Below are 19,131 nucleotides of genomic sequence, written 5' to 3'. Positions count from 1 at the left end.
GACAAGGACAGAAGAACTTTAGTTGACATCTCATGTTTTAAAGAGGAAACATCCCCTTCACATCCACCCTGTTAAGACCCTTCAGGATCTTGCGTGTTTCAATCAAGTCGTCTCTTAATCTTCTAAACTCCATTGGATACAACCTGTCCAACCTTTCCTCATAAAGACAGGTAAACCTTCTCTGAACTGCTTCCAATGTATTTACATGTTTCTTTAAATGATGAGATTAATACTGCATAGAAGGACAGCCGGGAATAGCCAAGTCTAGGCAGGGAGGCAGGATGGAATCAGGTGATAGTACACAGATAGAAACAGGTGAGTTTTGTTTTAAAGTTTTTATTTATTATTCTCACAAGTAGGCTTACATCAACACTGCAATGACGTTACTGTGAAAATCCCCTAGCCGCCACACTTCAGCCCCTGTTTTGGGTACACTGAGGGAACATTTAGCATGGCCAATCCACCTAACTTGCACATCGTTGGATTGTGGGAGGCATGACGATGGCATTGCTGCAACGGCCTCAGTGCTCAGCGCCAACAACTGCCAGTTTCCAGATGCAATTTTACATCTCATCCGCTTCATCCTGGACCACAATATCTTCACCTTCAACAACCAGTTCTTCATCCAGACACACGGAACAGCCATGGGGACCAAATTTGCACCTCAATATGCCAACACCTTCATGCACAGGTTCGAACAAGACTTCTTCACCGCACGGGACCTTCAACCGATGCTATACACTAGATACATCGATGACATTTTCTTCCTTTGGACTCATGGTGAACAATCACTGAAACAACTCTATGATGACATCAACAAGTTCCATCCCACCATCAGGCTCACCATAGACTACTCTCCGGAATCGGTTGCATTCTTGGACACGCGCATCTCCATTAAGGACGGTCACCTCAGCACCTCACTGTACCGCAAGCCCACGGATAACCTCACGATGCTCCACTTCTCCAGCTTCCACCCTAAACACGTTAAAGAAGCCATCCCCTACGGACAAGCCCTCCGAATACACAGGATCTGCTCGGATGAGGAGGATCGCAACAGACACCTCCAGACGCTGAAAGATGCCCTCATAAGAACAGGATATGGCGCTAGACTCATTGATCAACAGTTCCAACGCGCCACAGCGAAAAACCGCACCGACCTCCTCAGAAGACAAACACGGGACACAGTGGACAGAGTACCCTTCGTTGTCCAGTACTTCCCCGGAGCGGAGAAGCTACGGCATCTCCTCCGGAGCCTTCAACATGTCATTGATGAAGACGAACATCTCGCCAAGGCCATCCCCACACCCCCACTTCTTGCCTTCAAACAACCGCACAACCTCAAACAGACCATTGTCCGCAGCAAACTACCCAGCCTTCAGGAGAACAGTGACCAAGACACCACACAACCCTGCCACAGCAACCTCTGCAAGACTTGCCGGATCATCGACACAGATGCCATCATCTCACGTGAGAACACCATCCACCAGGTACACGGTACATACTCTTGCAACTCGGCCAACGTTGTCTACCTGATACGCTGCAAGAAAGGATGTCCCGAGGCATGGTACATTGGGGAAACTATGCAGACGCTGCGACAACGGATGAATGAACACCGCTCGACAATCACCAGGCAAGACTGTTCTCTTCCTGTTGGGGAGCACTTCAGCGGTCACGGGCATTCGGCCTCTGATATTCGGGTAAGCGTTCTCCAAGGCGGCCTTCGCGACACACGACAGCGCAGAGTCGCTGAGCAGAAACTGATAGCCAAGTTCCGCACACACAAGGACGGCCTCAACCGGGATATTGGGTTTATGTCACACTATTTGTAACTCCCACAGTTGCGTGGACCTGCAGAGTTTCACTGGCTGTCTTGTCTGGAGACAATACACATCTTTTTAGCCTGTCTTGATGCTCTCTCCACTCCCATTGTTTTGTTTCTTAAAGACTGGATTAGTTGTAAGTATTCGCATTCCAACCATTATTCATGTAAATTGAGTCTGTGTCTTTATAAGTTCTGTTTGTGAACAGAATTCCCACTCACCTGAAGAAGGGGCTTAGAGCCTCGAAAGCTTGTGTGGCTTTTGCTACCAAATAAACCTGTTGGACTTTAACCTGGCGTTGTTAAACTTCTTACTGTGTTTACCCCAGTCCAACTCCGGCATCTCCACATTGTGGGAGGAAACCAGAGCACCCAGAGGAAACCCACACAGACATGGGGAGAATGTGCAGACTTCACACAGACAGTGACCCAAGCCAGGAATTGTACCTGGATCCATTGCACTGTGAGGCAGCAGTGGTAGCCACTGTGCTGCCAAGTAGTCTTAGGCATGGCAGGGATATGTGATGGGAAAATCATTTCAGAATCAAACATGGCACCGTCATTGTGGACAATTTGGTTCACCTCAGCTGTTTGCCAGGGAGAGGGATGGAGTCAGTGGCTAGGAAATGGAGATTATGGCAGAGGTCAAAGACACTAGCTTCTGCCCTCTCAATATTTAAGATATTTAATTGGAACAAATGTGTGCACATCCAGTAATGAATGCTGGCCATTAGTCTGGCAATATAGAGGCAGTGGAAAGGTTGAGAGAGGTATGGGTGAGGTTGGGTGTCATTGGTTACATGTGGAAACGAAAGCTTTGTTTTTAAGGGGATGTTGCTAAGGGGTCAAACGATGATGAGAAATCGGAGGGAATCAAGGATAGCTCCTTGGAGAACACCAGAGGCAGCTGTGCAGAAGTGAATCGAGAAACTATTGCAGGTAATTCTCTGGTTACAATTAGATACAAATTAAACCAGGTGAGAGCAGGCCCACCAGTTGGATGGCATCAGAGAGACAATGGAGGAGGATGGTGTGGTCGGTCTTGTCAAAGGCTGTGGACAGGGAGAATCAGATGAGAAATAATGGTTTAACGATCACATGATATGCTATTTGTGACTTTGATGGACCCGTTTTTGATAACATGGCAGAGTTGAAGACTTGCTGCTATCCCTCTTTGCAACAGCTCTTGTCCATCGCATCTGTGTAACTACATGGAGGGTGTTCCTGGAAAGATGGTCATGGATTTGGGATGTGACAACACACTCATGACTCTGGAGGGGAAAGGGAGGTTGGAGATGGAATGGTTGTTTACAAGAACGAAGGAAACAAGGGTCTTTTTTGTTGGAGAGATCTGAAGGAAAAGGGGAGAGGGTTGACGAGAGCTGACCCATTGGCAGAGGTCACAGGTCAACAGTGGGAGTGGGGAGTTGGATGGAGAGGAAATTAGCAAGATTAGCCCCCAGCTGGTACCTCAAGCAGACAGGCCAGCAAGAGACTAGGATGGGGCAGCCAGAGTTGCTACTTGTAAGGAAGCAGAACGAGTGCCTCAACAAGCCCATCAGAAGAAGCCAAGGGAGGTAGAGGGCAAGGTAGGCTTTTCCTAGAGGGATGGGATGATGTCAGGGGTGCAGGAAGATCGAGGAATATTGGTGGTTTGGGAAGATCAGAGCATCTGAGGGGGGAGAAATCAAAGTCAAGATGTCAGAAGGGGAGAGTCAGAGGGAGTTGCGAAGAGAAAGGTTTATTTAAAAAAAAGGGGAAAAAATAGAAATAGAAATGATGGGCTGTCTTCCACTGAGTAAAAATCTGAACATTCAGATGACAAGTTCTACAAAGGAGCATGAGGAGATTAATGTCTGGGTGGTGATGGTACGCTACTAATGATTGCATTGAGCTTTTCAATAAAAAAAATCCCATAAATCTAAAATGACTGAAAATAATGTGGAACTGTCAGTGGTCAGATTAAAAAGTACATTTATATGGATTTTTTTTTTCAAACTCCATCCCACCTCCTCATTCAAAAGCAATAGATCATTGCAGGCAACAGAACAGATGTTGACATGAATTAATAAAAAAAAATATCTAAATGGAAATTATAAATATCAGCTGTGATTTCAAAAAAGGCTCTGAACACAATGCAATTTTGCATTGATAAGAATTTTAAAAATGGGAAGCTGAAACAAAATGGGACACCGTGAAATCAACTGGAGGCAGGGGAGAGGAGTGGGAAGGAGGGCATTATAGAGACTGCCAGGGTTTGAAGCAGGCAGGGACAGAGAGAATAGAGTTCATATTGTATTGTCGACTATGGCTCAGTTAGTAGTATCCTCACCTCTGCATTACAAAGCTCTATGTTCAAGTCGCACTGCAAAGCTTCAGTGCAAAATCAAAGCTGATATTCCAGTGTACCACTGAGGGAGTATTGTACTATCGTGCCCATGGCAGCTATTTCGAAAGAGAGCAGGGGGAGTCATCCTCGGTATCCTGGCCATTATTTATCCATTAAACCAACACCACAAAAAGCAGATTATCCAGTCATTACACTGACGACTTGGATGAAGAAAGTGAATGTACTATTGCCAAGTTTGTGGATAACACAAAAATAGATGGGAAGGCGAGTGATGAAGATGACAAAGGGTCTTCAGAAGGATATAGACAGGTTAGGTGAGTGGGCAAAAACTTAGCCGATGGAATATAATGTAGGGAAATGTGAAGTTATGCACTTTGGTAGGAAGAATAAAGGAGCTGAGTATTATTTAAATGGTGAAAGACTGCAGAAAGCTGCAGCACAGAAGGATTTGGGGGACCTTGTGCATATTCACAAAAACATGCAAGCTCAGCAGTTAATAGGAAAAGCAAATGGAATTTGGATTTTTTTTTCCAAAGGGAACAGGGTACAAATTAAGGAAGTCTTCTTAAAACTAATCAAGGCACTAATTAGACCACACCTGGAATACTGTGGACAGTTTTGGGCCCCTTCTCCAAGGACAGATATATTGGCATTGGAGACAGTCCAGAGAAGGTTCGCTAGGTTCATTGTGAGTATGGAGAGATTTTCTAATGAGGAAAAGTTGAGCATGTACTCATTGGAGCTTAGAAGATTGAGAGGCAACTTTATTGAAACATATTGGATTCTCAAGGGGCTTGACAGGGTCGATGGTGATAAGTTGCTTCCCCTTGTGGGAGAGTCTGTGGTCAGAGGGCATAATCTCAGAGTAAGGGGTCACCTATTTATGACAGAGATGAGGAGAACTATTTTCTTTGAAGAGGGTAGTGAATCTGTGGAATTCTTCACTGCAGAGAGCTGCAGAGAGCTGCAGAGGCTGGGTCGTTAAGGTATGTTGATGGCTGAGATAGGCAGATTCTTAATCAGTAATGGAATCAGGGGTTATGGGGAAAGTGGAGTTGAGAATTATCATATCAGATCTCACTGAATGGTGGAACAGCCTTGATGGGCCGAATGGCTTACTTCTGCTCCTATGTCTTTTGGTCTTATTATTACTATTTGTGGAAGCTTGCTAAGTACAAATTAACTGCCATATTTCCTACATTACAACTCTTCAACAAGTAATTAATTGGCTATAAAATGCTTTAATGCATCCAGTGGTCATCAAAAGCCCCACACAAATACAAACCCTTTCTTTATATGGGCCATGCAAACAAAAAAGAAACATTTGTAGTGGAGAAAAAAATTCTTCATTTGTCTCCCAGTGAATGAGCCCAAGTCCAACCTCAAAAAAACATTTCAGTACTTGAAAGGACCAGATAACTACTATGTGCACTTTGACATGAACAATATACGCGAGGCATCCTTTGCTCACTTTAATTTGTGGTGTTTTCTTTAAACTCTCTCCCATGCAGTAAAATTACGAGGATTCAGATGCCAAGTTCGGCAAGGGAGCACGAGGAGATTACTGCCTGAGTGGAGATAGTAAACTGCTAATGATATCTTTTTTTTAAAAAAACAACTCAAAGTGACTATAAATCCAAAATATCTCTCAATAGTGTGAAATTGTTAGCGATCGTGTTTAAAAAGTGCCTCATAAATTGATCCATTTTTTTTTTAAATCCCACACCCTTGCACAAAAGGAAAAGAAAATGGCAAACAGTCACCAATTGTTTGACAGTGAAAGCTCTTGGCAAGTATAAAAGGGTTTCATAGGGGCCTTTCATCCAGCCATACATCCCCCGTGATTGGGTAGCAATAACACAATGATTTATAATAGATTCAATATAGCCTGCAACAAACACAATTCGAAGAATCAGCCAGCTTTGCTCTTTGGTAATAGGTTCTTCAAAAACATGGCTGCTGAAAAATTTGGAAATCAATATACCATGTCAAAAGAGTTATAGAGGGCTCGCAACGCATTTGCTAACCAGGCTACATGGTGCAATCTACACTTGGAGCTCCCATGTAAAAATTTGCAAGAGAATGCAGTTAGACAGGCAGACAATTTATTACATTTGCTTGTCAGACACAAATGTAAATGTGCATACTCATGGGAGCCCTTGTATTTGTGTAGCCAAAATCAATCCTGATAAATAATGATTGACAACCTCTTTAATCTTGCGCACTTGCCCTCAGTGTTTAATTTTGCTCCCTGGGGGTAACTGCCTGAACCCATCTCATATAATTTTCAAAGACAACACATTGAAATTTATAGCACATTGGGACAGGAGAACTAAGTCACATATTATATGCACTGGTTCACATTTGCTCCAATGTATACAGATGAGAAACTGATGCAACTAGTTTAGGACAGCACTAATTAATATGAGCTGAAGGCCAGCGAAACAGCACTATTTAGTGGATCAGGGGATAAAGGCAATAAAACCAATAGGCAAACTGTGGAGGTCAGAGGTTTACTGCCCACTGGAGGAGCGTGTCAGCAATAAATGTTCGAAATCCAGCAGGCCACCAGCGATAAATTATTATTGCATTACTCCAGAATTATTCATTTGATGAAATGGTGATCTATTAGAGCATTCATATTAATGCTCATAGTTCAACTACAATCACACAAAATGGATCTGCCTTTAAGCCAAATTAAAAGGGACATTTTTCTTTCTTATATGAAGAAAGATTCACAGGCTAACGAGGACACACTAGTCGATACCATGCTGCAAAGCCCCATCATATCCAGCATAACAAAGTACTGAGAGGGAACTTCAAGGTTGTAACATAATTGAAGAGATCTGATTACATTACAAAACGGCAACAGCACAGGTTGTGTGGTTTCGGAATGTCATCAAATTCTTGACATTGAATTAGTCTTTAAACACTCAGTCTCTCTCCCCCCTTGCGTTACGTTGTTTAAAGTATATGTAATTTGTCTTGCTGTAATCAGTTAAATGAAATCATTTAATATGCTACGGTAGTAAATCTTTACTTGGCAATTCCAGTATTCCCCATGCCTCGCCCTGTAGCACCCTCGATGAGGGAACTTTCATTTCAGTGTAGACAGGAGGTGGATGGATATTAGTTCTGCGAGTAACATTTATGAAGGCATGGTTCCAAATCATTTCAACAGATAAGTGGACAATTTAAGCTACCCCATGAAACATTTTTGCAGCTCTAGTAACCCGAGGCCATTGAAGTATTGCGGAGGTAGTAGGCAGCCGGAGAACCATAGAATTCGAAATTGAATATTTTTAACCAGCAAGAAACCAACATTCATCATTTTATTGCCAAAGCTCTCACGATATTCCATAAAGTGGGAAAAAGTGGAGTCCTTAACAATTTAATTAACTATAACCTTTTAATATCTAGCTCAGTGGTGGGTCACATGACACCCATCAGGGATCTGAGTGCGGCCCCACAAGACATTGTGTTGACTGCTGCCCACGTGCAGAGTTGCCACTATGTGCTGGGGATCATCTGTGTAGCTTTTTACCTACCAATGTGACTGAAGTGATACGCACATAAAGCAAGGGCTAGAGAAGTGAGGTGCATGCTGACTGTGTAAGCCATGCGTTCCCTCTGCATCCAAAATGTAAATATTTCTTTTGATTTTACTATTTGAATTTGCTAACAGTTTGATTAATATATGACTAATTTAAGCATTTTCTATAACTTATGAAGTATTCGACGTGTATTACATAGAAACAGAAGATAGGAGCAGGAGAAAGCCCTTTGAGCCTGCTCCGCCATTCGTTACGATCATGGCTGATCATCCAACTCAATAGCCTAATCCTGCTTTCTCCCCATAACCTTTGATCCCATTCACTCCAAGTGCTATATCCAGCCGCCTCTTGAATACATTCAATAATTTGGCATCAACTACTCCCTGCGGTAATTAATTCCACAGGCTCACCACTCTTTGGGTGAAGAAATGTCTCCTCACCTCCATCCTAAATGGTCTACTCTAAATCCTCAGACTGTGACTCCTGGTTCTGGACTCCCCCACAATTGGAAATATCTGCCCTGTATCTACCCTGTCTAGTCCTGTTAGAATTTTATAAGTCTCTATGAGACCTGGGATCTTTGCTGTTTGTAATATATATATAAATGATTTGGAGGAAAATGTAACTGGATTGATTAGTAACTTTGCGGATGACACAAAGGTTGGTGGATTTGCGGATAGCGATGAGGACCATCAAAGGATATAGATCAGTTGGAGACTTGGGCGGAGAGATGGCAGATGGAGATTAATCTGGACAAATGTGAGGTAATGCATTTTGGAAAGTCTAATACAGATAGGAAATATACAGTAAATGGCAGAACCCTTAAGAGTATTGATAGGCAGAGAGATCTGGATGTACAGGTACACAGGTCACTGAAAGTGGCAATGCAGGTGGAGAAGGTAGTCAAGAAGGCATACGGCATGCTTCCCTTCATCGGCCGGGGTATTGAGTTTAAAAATTGGCAAGTCATGTTGCAGCTTTATATAACCTTAGTTAGGCTACACTTGGAATATAGTGTTCAATTCTGGTCGCCACACTGCCAGAAGGATGTGGAGGCTTTGGAGAGGGTACAGAAAAGATTTACCAGGATGTTGCCTGGTATGGAGGACATTAGCTATGAGGAGAGGTTGGAGAAACTTGGATTGTTCTCACTGGAGTGGCGGAGGTTGAGGGGAGACCTGATAGAAGTCTACAAGATTATGAGAGGCATGGACAGAGTGGATAGTCAGGAGCTTTTTCCCAGGGTGGAAGAGTCAATTACTAGGGGGCATAGGTTTAAGGTGCGAGGGGCAAGGTTTAAAGGAGATGTACGAGGCAGATTGTTTTTTACACAGAGAGTAGTGGGTGCCTGGAACTTGTTGCCGGGGGAGGCAGTGGAAGCGGATACGGTAGTGTTTTTTGAGGGGCGTCTTGACAAGTACATGAATACCCTGGGAAAAAGCTCCTGACTATCCACGCCTCTCATAATCTTGTAGACTTCTATCAGGTCTCCCCTGATATGGTTCCCGGAAGGATAGGAGGTTTTAGTTAAGTCGGGCAGCATGGTCGGTGCAGGCTTGGAGGGCCGAAGGGCCTGTTCCTGTGCTGTAATTTTCTTTGTTCTTTGTGGTCCCACCTCCCCCCCCCCCCCCCCCCCCAATTCATCTGAACTCCAGCGAAAACAATTCTAACCTAGTCAATCTCTCTTCATACACCAGTCCCGCCATCCCCGGAATCAGTCTGGTAAACCTTCGCTGCACTCCCTCGGGAGCAAGAACGTCTTCCTCAGAAAAGGAGACCAAAACTGCTCACAATATTCTAGGTGTGGCCTCACCAAGGCCCTGTATAATTGTAACAACACATCCTTGCTCCTGTACTCGAAACCTCTCGCAATGAAGGCCAACATACCATTTGCCTTCTTTACTGCCCATATGTGTATTAAATGTATTCAATCTTATTCAAGGGTCATAGTTAGTGAACAAGCCTGATTTCAATCTTGCGACCCATTGAGATGACCATTCATACAGTCCACTCTCCGCAATTGCCCATCACTGATCTAACTACATATGGATAAGATTCGTTCAATTGAGGATCCTTCACAGGTTATATTACAGTCCACAAAGAGCGGCTGAACTGAATTACATGCATATGAAAGACTTGGGCAGAGTTTTAGGGCAAGTTAGCATTGAGGTTCAGAAGAATGTACCTGCCTTCATAATCTGTAGAACTCGGGTATAATCCTTCACTTTCTGGGAAATATTAATAAATATTAGAGTCAAGGGAAATGGACTAACCCTATTTTGTGGCAATTAAAATTTTCCAACCTGCAGCGGGAGCGTGGCGTGGACGGCAGGTAAGATTGCATCCAATGTGTGTTAAATGAATATGAAAGGATTCCATCGACTTTCCACTGTATTATAGAGTCTTAGAGGTTTACAGCATGAAAACAGGCCCTTCGGCCCAACTTGTTCATGCCACCCAGTAAGCTAGTCCCAGTTGCCCGCGTTTGGCCCATATCCCTCTATACCCATGTATAATTTAATAATATCCTTTCTATAATAGGGTGATCAGAATTATACAGTGTATTCCAAGTGTGGCCTTACCAATGTCTTGCACAACTTCAACAAGACGTCCCAACTCCTGTATTCAATGTTCTGACCAAAGAAACCAAGCATGCCGAATGCCTTCTTCACCACTCTGTCCACCTGTGATTCCACTTTCAAGGAGCTATGAACCTGTGCCCCGATCTCTTTGTTCTGTAACTCTCCCCAATGCCCCACCATTAATTGAGTAAGTCCTGCCCTGGTTCAATCTACCAAAATGCATCACTTCGCATTTATCTAAATTAAACTCCATTCAGCAATCCTAGATAACCTTCTTCACTGTCTACTATGCCACCAATCTTGGTGTCATCTGCAAACTTACTAACCATGCCTCCTAAATTCTCACCCTCTGCCTTCTGTCTTCAAGCCAATTTTGTATCCAATTGGCTACCTCACCCTTGATCCCATGAGACCTAACCTTATGCAACAACCTACCATGTGGTACCTTGTCAAAAGCCTTGCTAAAGTCCATGTAGACAACATCGACTGAACTGCCTTCATCTACCTTTTTGGTTACCCTTCAAAAATCGCAATCAAATTTGAGACACGTGACTTTCCACTCACAAAGCCATGCTGACTGTCCCTGATCAGTCCTTGCCTCTCTAAATGCCTGTAGATCCCGTCTCTCAGAATCCCTTCTAACAATTTATCCGCTACAAATATTAGGATCACTGGCCTGTAGTTCCCAGGCCTTTCATGCAGCCTTTCTTAATCAAAGGCTACAACATTTGCCACCCTCCAATCTTCAGGCACCTCACCTGTGGCTGGCGATGATTCAAATATCTCTGCTAGGGGGCCCGCAATTTCCTCACTTGCTCCCACAACATCCAGGGATACACTTCATCAGGTCCCGTGGATTTATCTACCTTGATGCACTTTAAGACTTCCAGCACCTTCTTCTCTGTAATATGTACACTCCTCAAGACATCACTATTTATTTCCCCAAGTTCCCTAATATCCATGCCTTGCTCAACAGTGAACACTGATGAGAAATATGTTTTTAGGATCTCACCCATCTCTTGTGGATCTGCACATAAATGGCCTTGTTGATCCTCAAGAGGCCCTATTATTTCCCTTGTTACTCTTTTGCCCTTAATGTAGTTGTAGAAGCTCTTTGGATTCTCCTTTGCCTTGTCTGCCAAAGCAATCTCATGTCCCTTTTTGCCCTCCCCATTTCTCTCTTAACTCTACTCCGGCTCCCTCTATACTCTTCAAGGGATCCACTTGATCCCAGCTGTCAATGCATATCACATGCCTCCTTTTTCTTCTCGACCAGGGTCTCAATATCCTGAGTCATCCAGGGTTCCCTATTTCTACCAACTTTGCCCTTCACTCAAAGGAATGTGCTTACCCTGAACCCTGGTTAACACACTTTTGAAAGCCTCCCACTTACCAGATGCCGTTTTGCCTGCCAACAGACTCCCCCAATCAACTTTTGAAAGTTCCTGTCTACTATCAAAATTGGCCTTGCCCCAATTTAGAATTTTAACTTTTGGGCCATAACTATCATTCTCCATAGCTATCTTAAAACTAATGGAAATGCCCGTCTGTGCCTCTAACTATGAGTTCCCTATTACTACTGTTTGCTTGCTGCCATAGGCTTAGCTGCTGCTGATATTTTCCCCCAAGGGGCTATCCCTTTCAACAGTATCCAAAGTGGTCTACCTATTTGAAAGGAGAATAGGCACAGGAGACTCCTGCATTGCCTGCCTGCTTCTTCTGGTATCTGACTGAACCTGTGGTGTGACAACCTCCCTGTAACTAGTGTCTATCACACTCTTTGCCCCCTGTATGCTCCGCAGTGTGCCCAGCTGCCACTCCAGCCAAACAATGCGGTCTGTGTGGAGCTGCAGCTGGTTATGATTATTATCAATTATGATGGTCCTACATCAAAACCAGACTGGATGAATTTCAAGGTGTCAAACGACAACACAGGATGTGTAATTAACACACCGCCCAATCTGAAAATAACTTTGAACTTGTACAAGTCACATGATGAGGAAGCTGTTTTGTCATCTGCTTTCAAAGTAACAGCAAGAAACTGTTCTGCAGTCTGAATTTTATCAGAAAGCCATCAACCCAGCTATAAGTTATCCATGCAGCCAAAGTGAGAGAAGTCTCCCCTTGCCCCCAAAGTTGTTCCAGTTTCAAGTTCAACTGAGAACAAATTTCCTGGAACAGCTTACAAAAAATCCTCTGCTTTACAAGATTCTCATTTCAGCTAAAGCATCAACTCATCTAAAATCTACAGGCCTGCCACAAAAGAGTCTGAGACAATCATAAATTATTAGCTGTATTGTTCTACCCTCATCTGTATCTAATCTTTGGGTTGGTGATGGTACATGTGATTTGAGTGAGTGAGATTTCATGTTCTAAATCCCCAAGGCAAATATGTGATAATGAATAACATTTGTTTTTTTTAAACTCACAATGGGCTTGCTGCTGGGATACCTGGGGTGTATCATTAATATATTTTGGGAGAATAGGGGGGTGTCATAAAACCCCCTAATGGCCTTCTTCTGCACTGCAGGGATTCTATGTGACACCAAAATTAACTTGTTCATCAGCATTGATACCTTTTATTTTGAATTATGGCTGTGTTTTGGTTTTCGTTATCGGCTTTGGGCTGTATTTTGCTCTGGGCGACTGATAATGGACAGTTAAACCAGAAAGGTAAAGCTTGGCTTGTTTATGAATGGCACCCAAACCCAGAGAGCCAATAAATCCATGAGCAGATACACAGTTTAACGCACACATATACAGGAGGTGCAAGTGACACTAGCATGCTGGGCTTTCTTGCCCAGCCTTAGTTTGCTTAAGGGCATGCAGAATCAACTATATAGTGTGGACATGAGTCAAACATTTGCCAGACCAAAAAGCAGCTGACATTTCCTCCTCAAACTCCTAAAGCCTGGTCATCCACTTGGATTTCTGATGACAAATGAGCCATTATTCACTCACCCATAAATCTATTGAATTCATTTTCACAACGTGGCATGCGAGGGGATTCGACACCTGAGCTACTTATCTCCGCAAACCACCCCCCCCCCCCCAACCCCCCTCCACTACCTATCCGCCCACCACCTTTAGGCAAATAAGTCAAAGTAACTGAAAAGTCATGATTTGACATTAATTGCAAGAGGTTTTTTTTAACCATTCCTTGGGCGACAAAATTGTCACACTGCAGCAAGCAGAAAGCTGAACTCTTTGGTTTATTGCTGGTCACAGTAGGGTTGTGATCAGTTGCGTTACGACAGCCGCTCTCCTTCCTGAGATCCATGACTGCACTGGTTTGAAATCAGTATCCAAGACAACTCACAGGATGCTAAACTAGAGGATTAAAAGCAATAGCAAGTAGGAACGAAATGCAATGTCTTTTACCGGATTAGAATGTTTTAATTATATCATATGGATTTACATATAAAAAGTATATGTTGCACAAACAGCGCCTGATAAGGTTGAATCTTGTGGGATTAGCAGTCAGAAAAAGAACAGGCTGAATTCTCACAGACAGACAGCACTTATTAATACAAGCAGTTATGCCTGGTGATCAGTTACTGGCGAAATCTTGCCCCAAACAGTACGAGAGCTGTCACCCCTCATCATCTTTATCAGCGAGCTAGTTGTAGGTATTTTAGAGCTATCCACAACTAAGTGGATGTTAAAAGAAAAATCTGCAGGTGTAAAGACCTGAGATAAGGAAAACTGATCAAAGGTAGACTTAAATAAGATGAGCATTTGGGGCAGGGGTGCAACCTCCCTTTCTCTGGAACATGTTTTTCAAAATATATAACTGATGTTAGACATGTGGGCAGCAGCAGCATGAAGCACATGTATGCTACTCAAGCACTCACAGGGACACTAAGTGGGTGGCAGATCTAGTTCATAAATGGTCACTGATTAGATTGGAGAGGTGGATAAAAGAATAGGAACAGGACAGATTAATACAATTGCTTCATTCACTCATGTGGATTTTCAACACTGGTTGAGCCAAATCCCATGTTCCAACCTTTTATGTCTTTCCCTTCAACCACAGCAAAAAACAAATGGACTGTTGGGATCTATTATCGGGATACACAAATAAATACAAAGCAAGAAATTTCAATGCAATGCCTTAGCTAAGGGCTCATCAGGAATACTGTGCCCAGTAAGTACCCACTGACTTGAATTTAAAGGTTCTCGATTATGATGATAGGCTTAGAGTGAGTCAGAACCTTTTACTTTCTAAAACTGTAGACTGAGAAGATTTAATTGAGCTCTTTAATACAATTAAAAGTGTTTAGATTTGGTAACACTGCATATTAAAAATAGGTGGTCACTGGGACAGGGTATATGCCAATCAACTAGAACATATTTGGCCACCTTTGGGAGTCAGAAAAGGATTTCCCATTTTTTTCTAAATTGGCCAGAAGTTTTTTTTTCTCCTTTTTGCCTCTTCCTGATGAATGCAGGCCAGTGGATGCAGGAAGAGGGAAGGGGACTGGAGGCTGGAGGAAGGAAGGGAGCTGGAGGCTGGAGGAGGGTAGGAGGCTGGAGTTAGGCACAGATGGTGTTCTTTAATATGCTTCCATTATAACATGATAGTATTAGAAAGGTTTGATAGACCAATTGGTCTTTGTCAAGCCTTCATTTTCATAATGTGTCAATCTAATAAAACACTGCATCATCCAAGACCGCAAAAAAAAAGACTGACATTTGGTTGCTTTATTGCGTTGGTTGTGCTTTCTTGCAAGTTGTACCGTTTCCAAACTCAAAGTAGGAGAAAGAATCTTTAAATTGACTGAGGTGTTGTGGATGGCCCATTCCTCGCAGGAGTTTATCAGATAGCCTAGATTATCCAGTTTTCAATAATTATGTGCTGAATGAAGTAATTAAAACCTTATACTGATTAGAAATCTAATACAAATTAAGTCTAAAGATTTTTTAAAACTTATTTTGTTTGGCAAGCAATCTTGATATCCTTGATCCTGATATCTTGAAACCTAATTGGACTCCAGTTTACACATTTCGATCTCAATGGTCTCTTCTTCAGAAAGCCCAGTCAATTTAGACCTGTAAGAATTGAAATATTCCCACTCGAGTCCTGGGATGCAATAGGAACATCACCATTGCCAACAATGATCTATTCCTCACACTTAACTGTTCTGAGTACAGTACAGTAAATAATGATCCCTTGCAAGCAGTGAAATAAATTTTGTTACAGTCGAGCTTTAGAGAAGATCTGAGCTAGGAAGACTGCTATGGTCACCCTCAAGTAATTGGTCATGCACACTCTCCCGGTCCTTCTGAACAGACTCCTTTATTTACACCCCGGGACCTGGAGGTGAAATCTGATTGTTTTTAACATTCAGAAGCACAAGCTGTGAAACAGCCTCATTTACTCTGCAGGGTTTATACTGTGTGGCAGTTCCACAAAGAGGAAAAAGGGAGAGAACACTGCTGGTTGTGACAGTGATAGAATGCAGCCATGGCCAATCAGCCTCCCACCACATCCTATCCACTTTCATAGTAGGTTCTATTCTACTGATGATCAGATATTTCTTCTCGCCACGCCACAGTCAGCTTACAATAGAATCAAAGTGTTGCAAATAAATATAATAAACAGAATTGATTAATGAGAGAGGGGCTCAGACACAGATTTATCTTCTGGAAGGAGGCACTGTTCAAACTAAACTACATGTGCTCTAATAGTTCTGAATGGCCAAAGACATTACCGCCTCAATACTTTCAAATCAGAATTCTAGCGCATAAAACTACTGCTGATTTTCATATTCGATCTGGTAGGTGTCACTTCAGGATGTGTGCACATGTATGCATGTTTGTGCAGCTGTAACAAAAAAAATGTAGCTACACAATTTTATTGAGGCAAACGTACATAGAGGAGGATCCCAATTCCAATGGATTTCACAGCAGTGCCTCTGGGACCCAATCCAAACACTGTGAATATCAGAATTTGTTGAAAAAAAATCCGAGAAACACCTGGTTTCCTGGCAATTAAACTTTTTTTAAAAAAAGGCACATTCGAAAATACCTTACAAGAGTCAGAAAACAGAAATGGACAGTTTTCGGATCCGCCCCCGCCCCAATATTCAAGGACGGAGACGGATTGCAAAACTGTCCAAAACTAAGCTCTGACCATGAAACGAAGCTCCCACATTAGCCCATCAACCTTGTTGAAGTTTGACATCAAGAAGCATAGTCCAGTTTGGAATTGGAACAAAACCGCGATTCCTTTAGCCTTTGACACTCGAGACGATTTCACTATCCCGTCGTTCTGCTAGTCACAAAATCAAACAACCAAACTATTAAAGTACAACATTGTAATACTCCCTTCGGGAGAAGTGGACAGTGCACAAAGTAATGGGGTGTCATTCTGTCTGCCGGCGATTAGGCAAAATTGTCCTGCCCTTAAAACAAGAGGAATATTTAACACACGGGGGGGGGGGGGGGGAGTTCTGGCACAGAGGAGGAACACCGAGACCGAAGTTTCAGCTACAGAAACCGGAGCATTGGCACTTTAAGGAAAACAGTTGCCTTTTTTTGTTTGAAATAGCCATTCACTCATCCTCCACGTCTCGCTCATTTACTTTTCTACAATGTTGGATATGCCTTGGCGCGGGGGGGGGGGGGGGGATGTCCGTATAAAGCATGTGGTAGTTTGCCAGCCCACTTGGTGACAAGCTTTGGGGTAGAGGAATGGGCCGGAGGATGACCGGATCAGCCCATTTACACAGTGGAGGGCGCACTTGTGAAGATGGAGTTGGCGCACACGATGCCGACGATAGCAAAACCCATCTTTATTTTACAAGCGACTCAGGTGGGTGCCTGCACCTCGCAACGAAACGCATGTTTTAAACTAACACCCGTTGTTCTGTGAACTCTGGCTCACTCTGAAGGCGGAAAGAAGGCTGACTGTCCTCTGCTTTTAACCTCTCCAGCCAACTGAAATTGCCAGCATCAAATGCTGCTGCTTTTTTTTTGGGGGGGGGGTCAAGATATCTTATTAAAGATTTCTTTTGGGGGTGAGGGGGCTGCAGTCTGCACTGGGTACGCACAGAAAACAACTGTGATAAACTTGCACTTAAACATTATCCCGCCGCTCAGCGAATTAACACTACCCATCCCAATAACTCTGACTTAACCCAACTATAAAAGATGACCCTTCATTCCCATCCCAATTAACAATTGTTTGATGTCAATTAGCTTCATCAAACTGATGACAGGGGATAAACGCCGGGATTGGAAATGCTTCATTGGGAATTATTCAGAATTTGTTAGTAGATTATCTATCCGGCTAATTATACACAGATGCATTATAACAGCAATTATATAGTCTGCCAACACTTTAAAAAACAGACGGCACGACAATGTGTTAAGAAAAGATCGCCGAATGAAATATATATTTACGATGTGGGCTTTACCCAACACACATGTTCAGTTTACAACTAGTTAGTGTCACCATTAACCCTTCCACTGATACCCCCTGACTTTCTCTGGAGCTTAATAATGGATATATCCAGTTGCCCCCAGATAGACTCCCGAGCAAACTATCTCAAATCAAACCAAAATCACATTGAAAGTACTCTAAATAAAAGGGTGAGGAATACTCTCCATTCCTTTATGCTGCTGTACACGTGAATCTCATTGGACTGAACAGCCCAGGCATCTGTTCCTAGACTTTCTAAAATAAAATATGCACACTATATTATTTTTTTTGTAACCAATCTCCCATCCAAAGTCTTACCTTGACTGTGGACATTCACCAGAAAAGCTAGGAGCAAACATATCGCGTTCATTTCCAACCGAGAGGGACAGAGGACGCTCTTATTCATTCCAGAGGTTGCCAGATCACATCGAGAATGTATCTTTCTTTCTTCTCGCTCTCTCACATCCAACTACTTTCCCAGCTAATTTGAGAAGGCAGCTTCTCACTCTCCGAGGCGGACTGGCGACGGTGAAATGGAACTGGCTGGGTTTCTTTTTGTTTTAAATTGGATTGGAGTGGGTACTTGGTTTTCCCCCCGGGGTCTTGGAGCGGTTTGTACTTGAGCCTGTGTGTGTGAGAGAGAGTGCTGTTCTGGGAGCGGATTGCTGCTACTCCGGGTTGCCGTCAGCACCACGAACAGCTCCAGCCGCTTGGAGCCCGGCCCACGTGTAACATGACGTTCAGAGCCGGCAGACTGCAGCCTGTTAAAGTTGTATCACACAGCGAGCCATCCTTCAGCCCACCATGTACTTTTCACTCTCATCGTCCCACCTTCGGCTGGAAACAAAAAACAGGCGACGATGGGTAGAATCTTAATGCACCCGTGGCTATATTGTTACATGTGTCTGTGTCTCTCCTGGAGCATTGCAATCCTTACCCCACTTTTATTTTTGACCCCCACCTTCCCCCCCCAAAGTTGGCTCCAGCAACAAATCCACATCTACACTACCGAAACAGGCCACTCGGTCCATCTAGAGTCAGGGGTTTACAGCATGGAAACAGGCCCTTCGGCCCAACTTTTACCATAATGGTAAAAACTATGCCGCCTAGTTTTTACCATTAAGCTAGTCCCAGTTGCCCACATTTGGCCCACATCTCTCTATACCAATCTTACCCATGTAACTCTCTAAATGCTTTTTAAAAGACAAAATTGTACCCGCCTCTACTACTACCTCTGGCAGCTCGTTCAAGACACTCACCACCCTCTGTATGAAAAAATTGCCCCTCTGGGCCCTTTTGTATTTCTCCCCTCTCACAAACCTATGCCCTCTAGTTTTAGACTCCCCTACCTTTGGGAAAAAATGTTGCCTATCTACTTTATCTACGCTCCTCATTATTTT

At 43.3% G+C, this 19,131-nt stretch overlaps 1 protein-coding gene across 1 annotated transcript in view; it reads right to left on the bottom strand.

Annotated features, from left to right (window-relative positions):
• sez6b (seizure related 6 homolog b) overlaps nt 1–18,406 on the bottom strand; it is a 934,329-nt gene extending 915,923 nt beyond the window's left edge. The window contains exon 1 of the mRNA XM_078224908.1: nt 18,050–18,406. Within this exon, the coding sequence (XP_078081034.1) occupies nt 18,050–18,137 (88 nt within the window). The 5' untranslated portion in view covers nt 18,138–18,406. The remainder of the gene's footprint in view (nt 1–18,049) is intronic.
• Between the last annotated feature and the right edge of the window lie 725 nt (nt 18,407–19,131).

Source organism: Mustelus asterias, chromosome 12, assembly GCF_964213995.1.
Source record: "Mustelus asterias chromosome 12, sMusAst1.hap1.1, whole genome shotgun sequence".
Taxonomy (NCBI): Eukaryota; Metazoa; Chordata; class Chondrichthyes; order Carcharhiniformes; family Triakidae; genus Mustelus; species Mustelus asterias.
The sequence above is the reverse complement of the archived record's forward strand: the minus strand, read 5'-3'. Positions and strand labels throughout refer to the sequence as shown.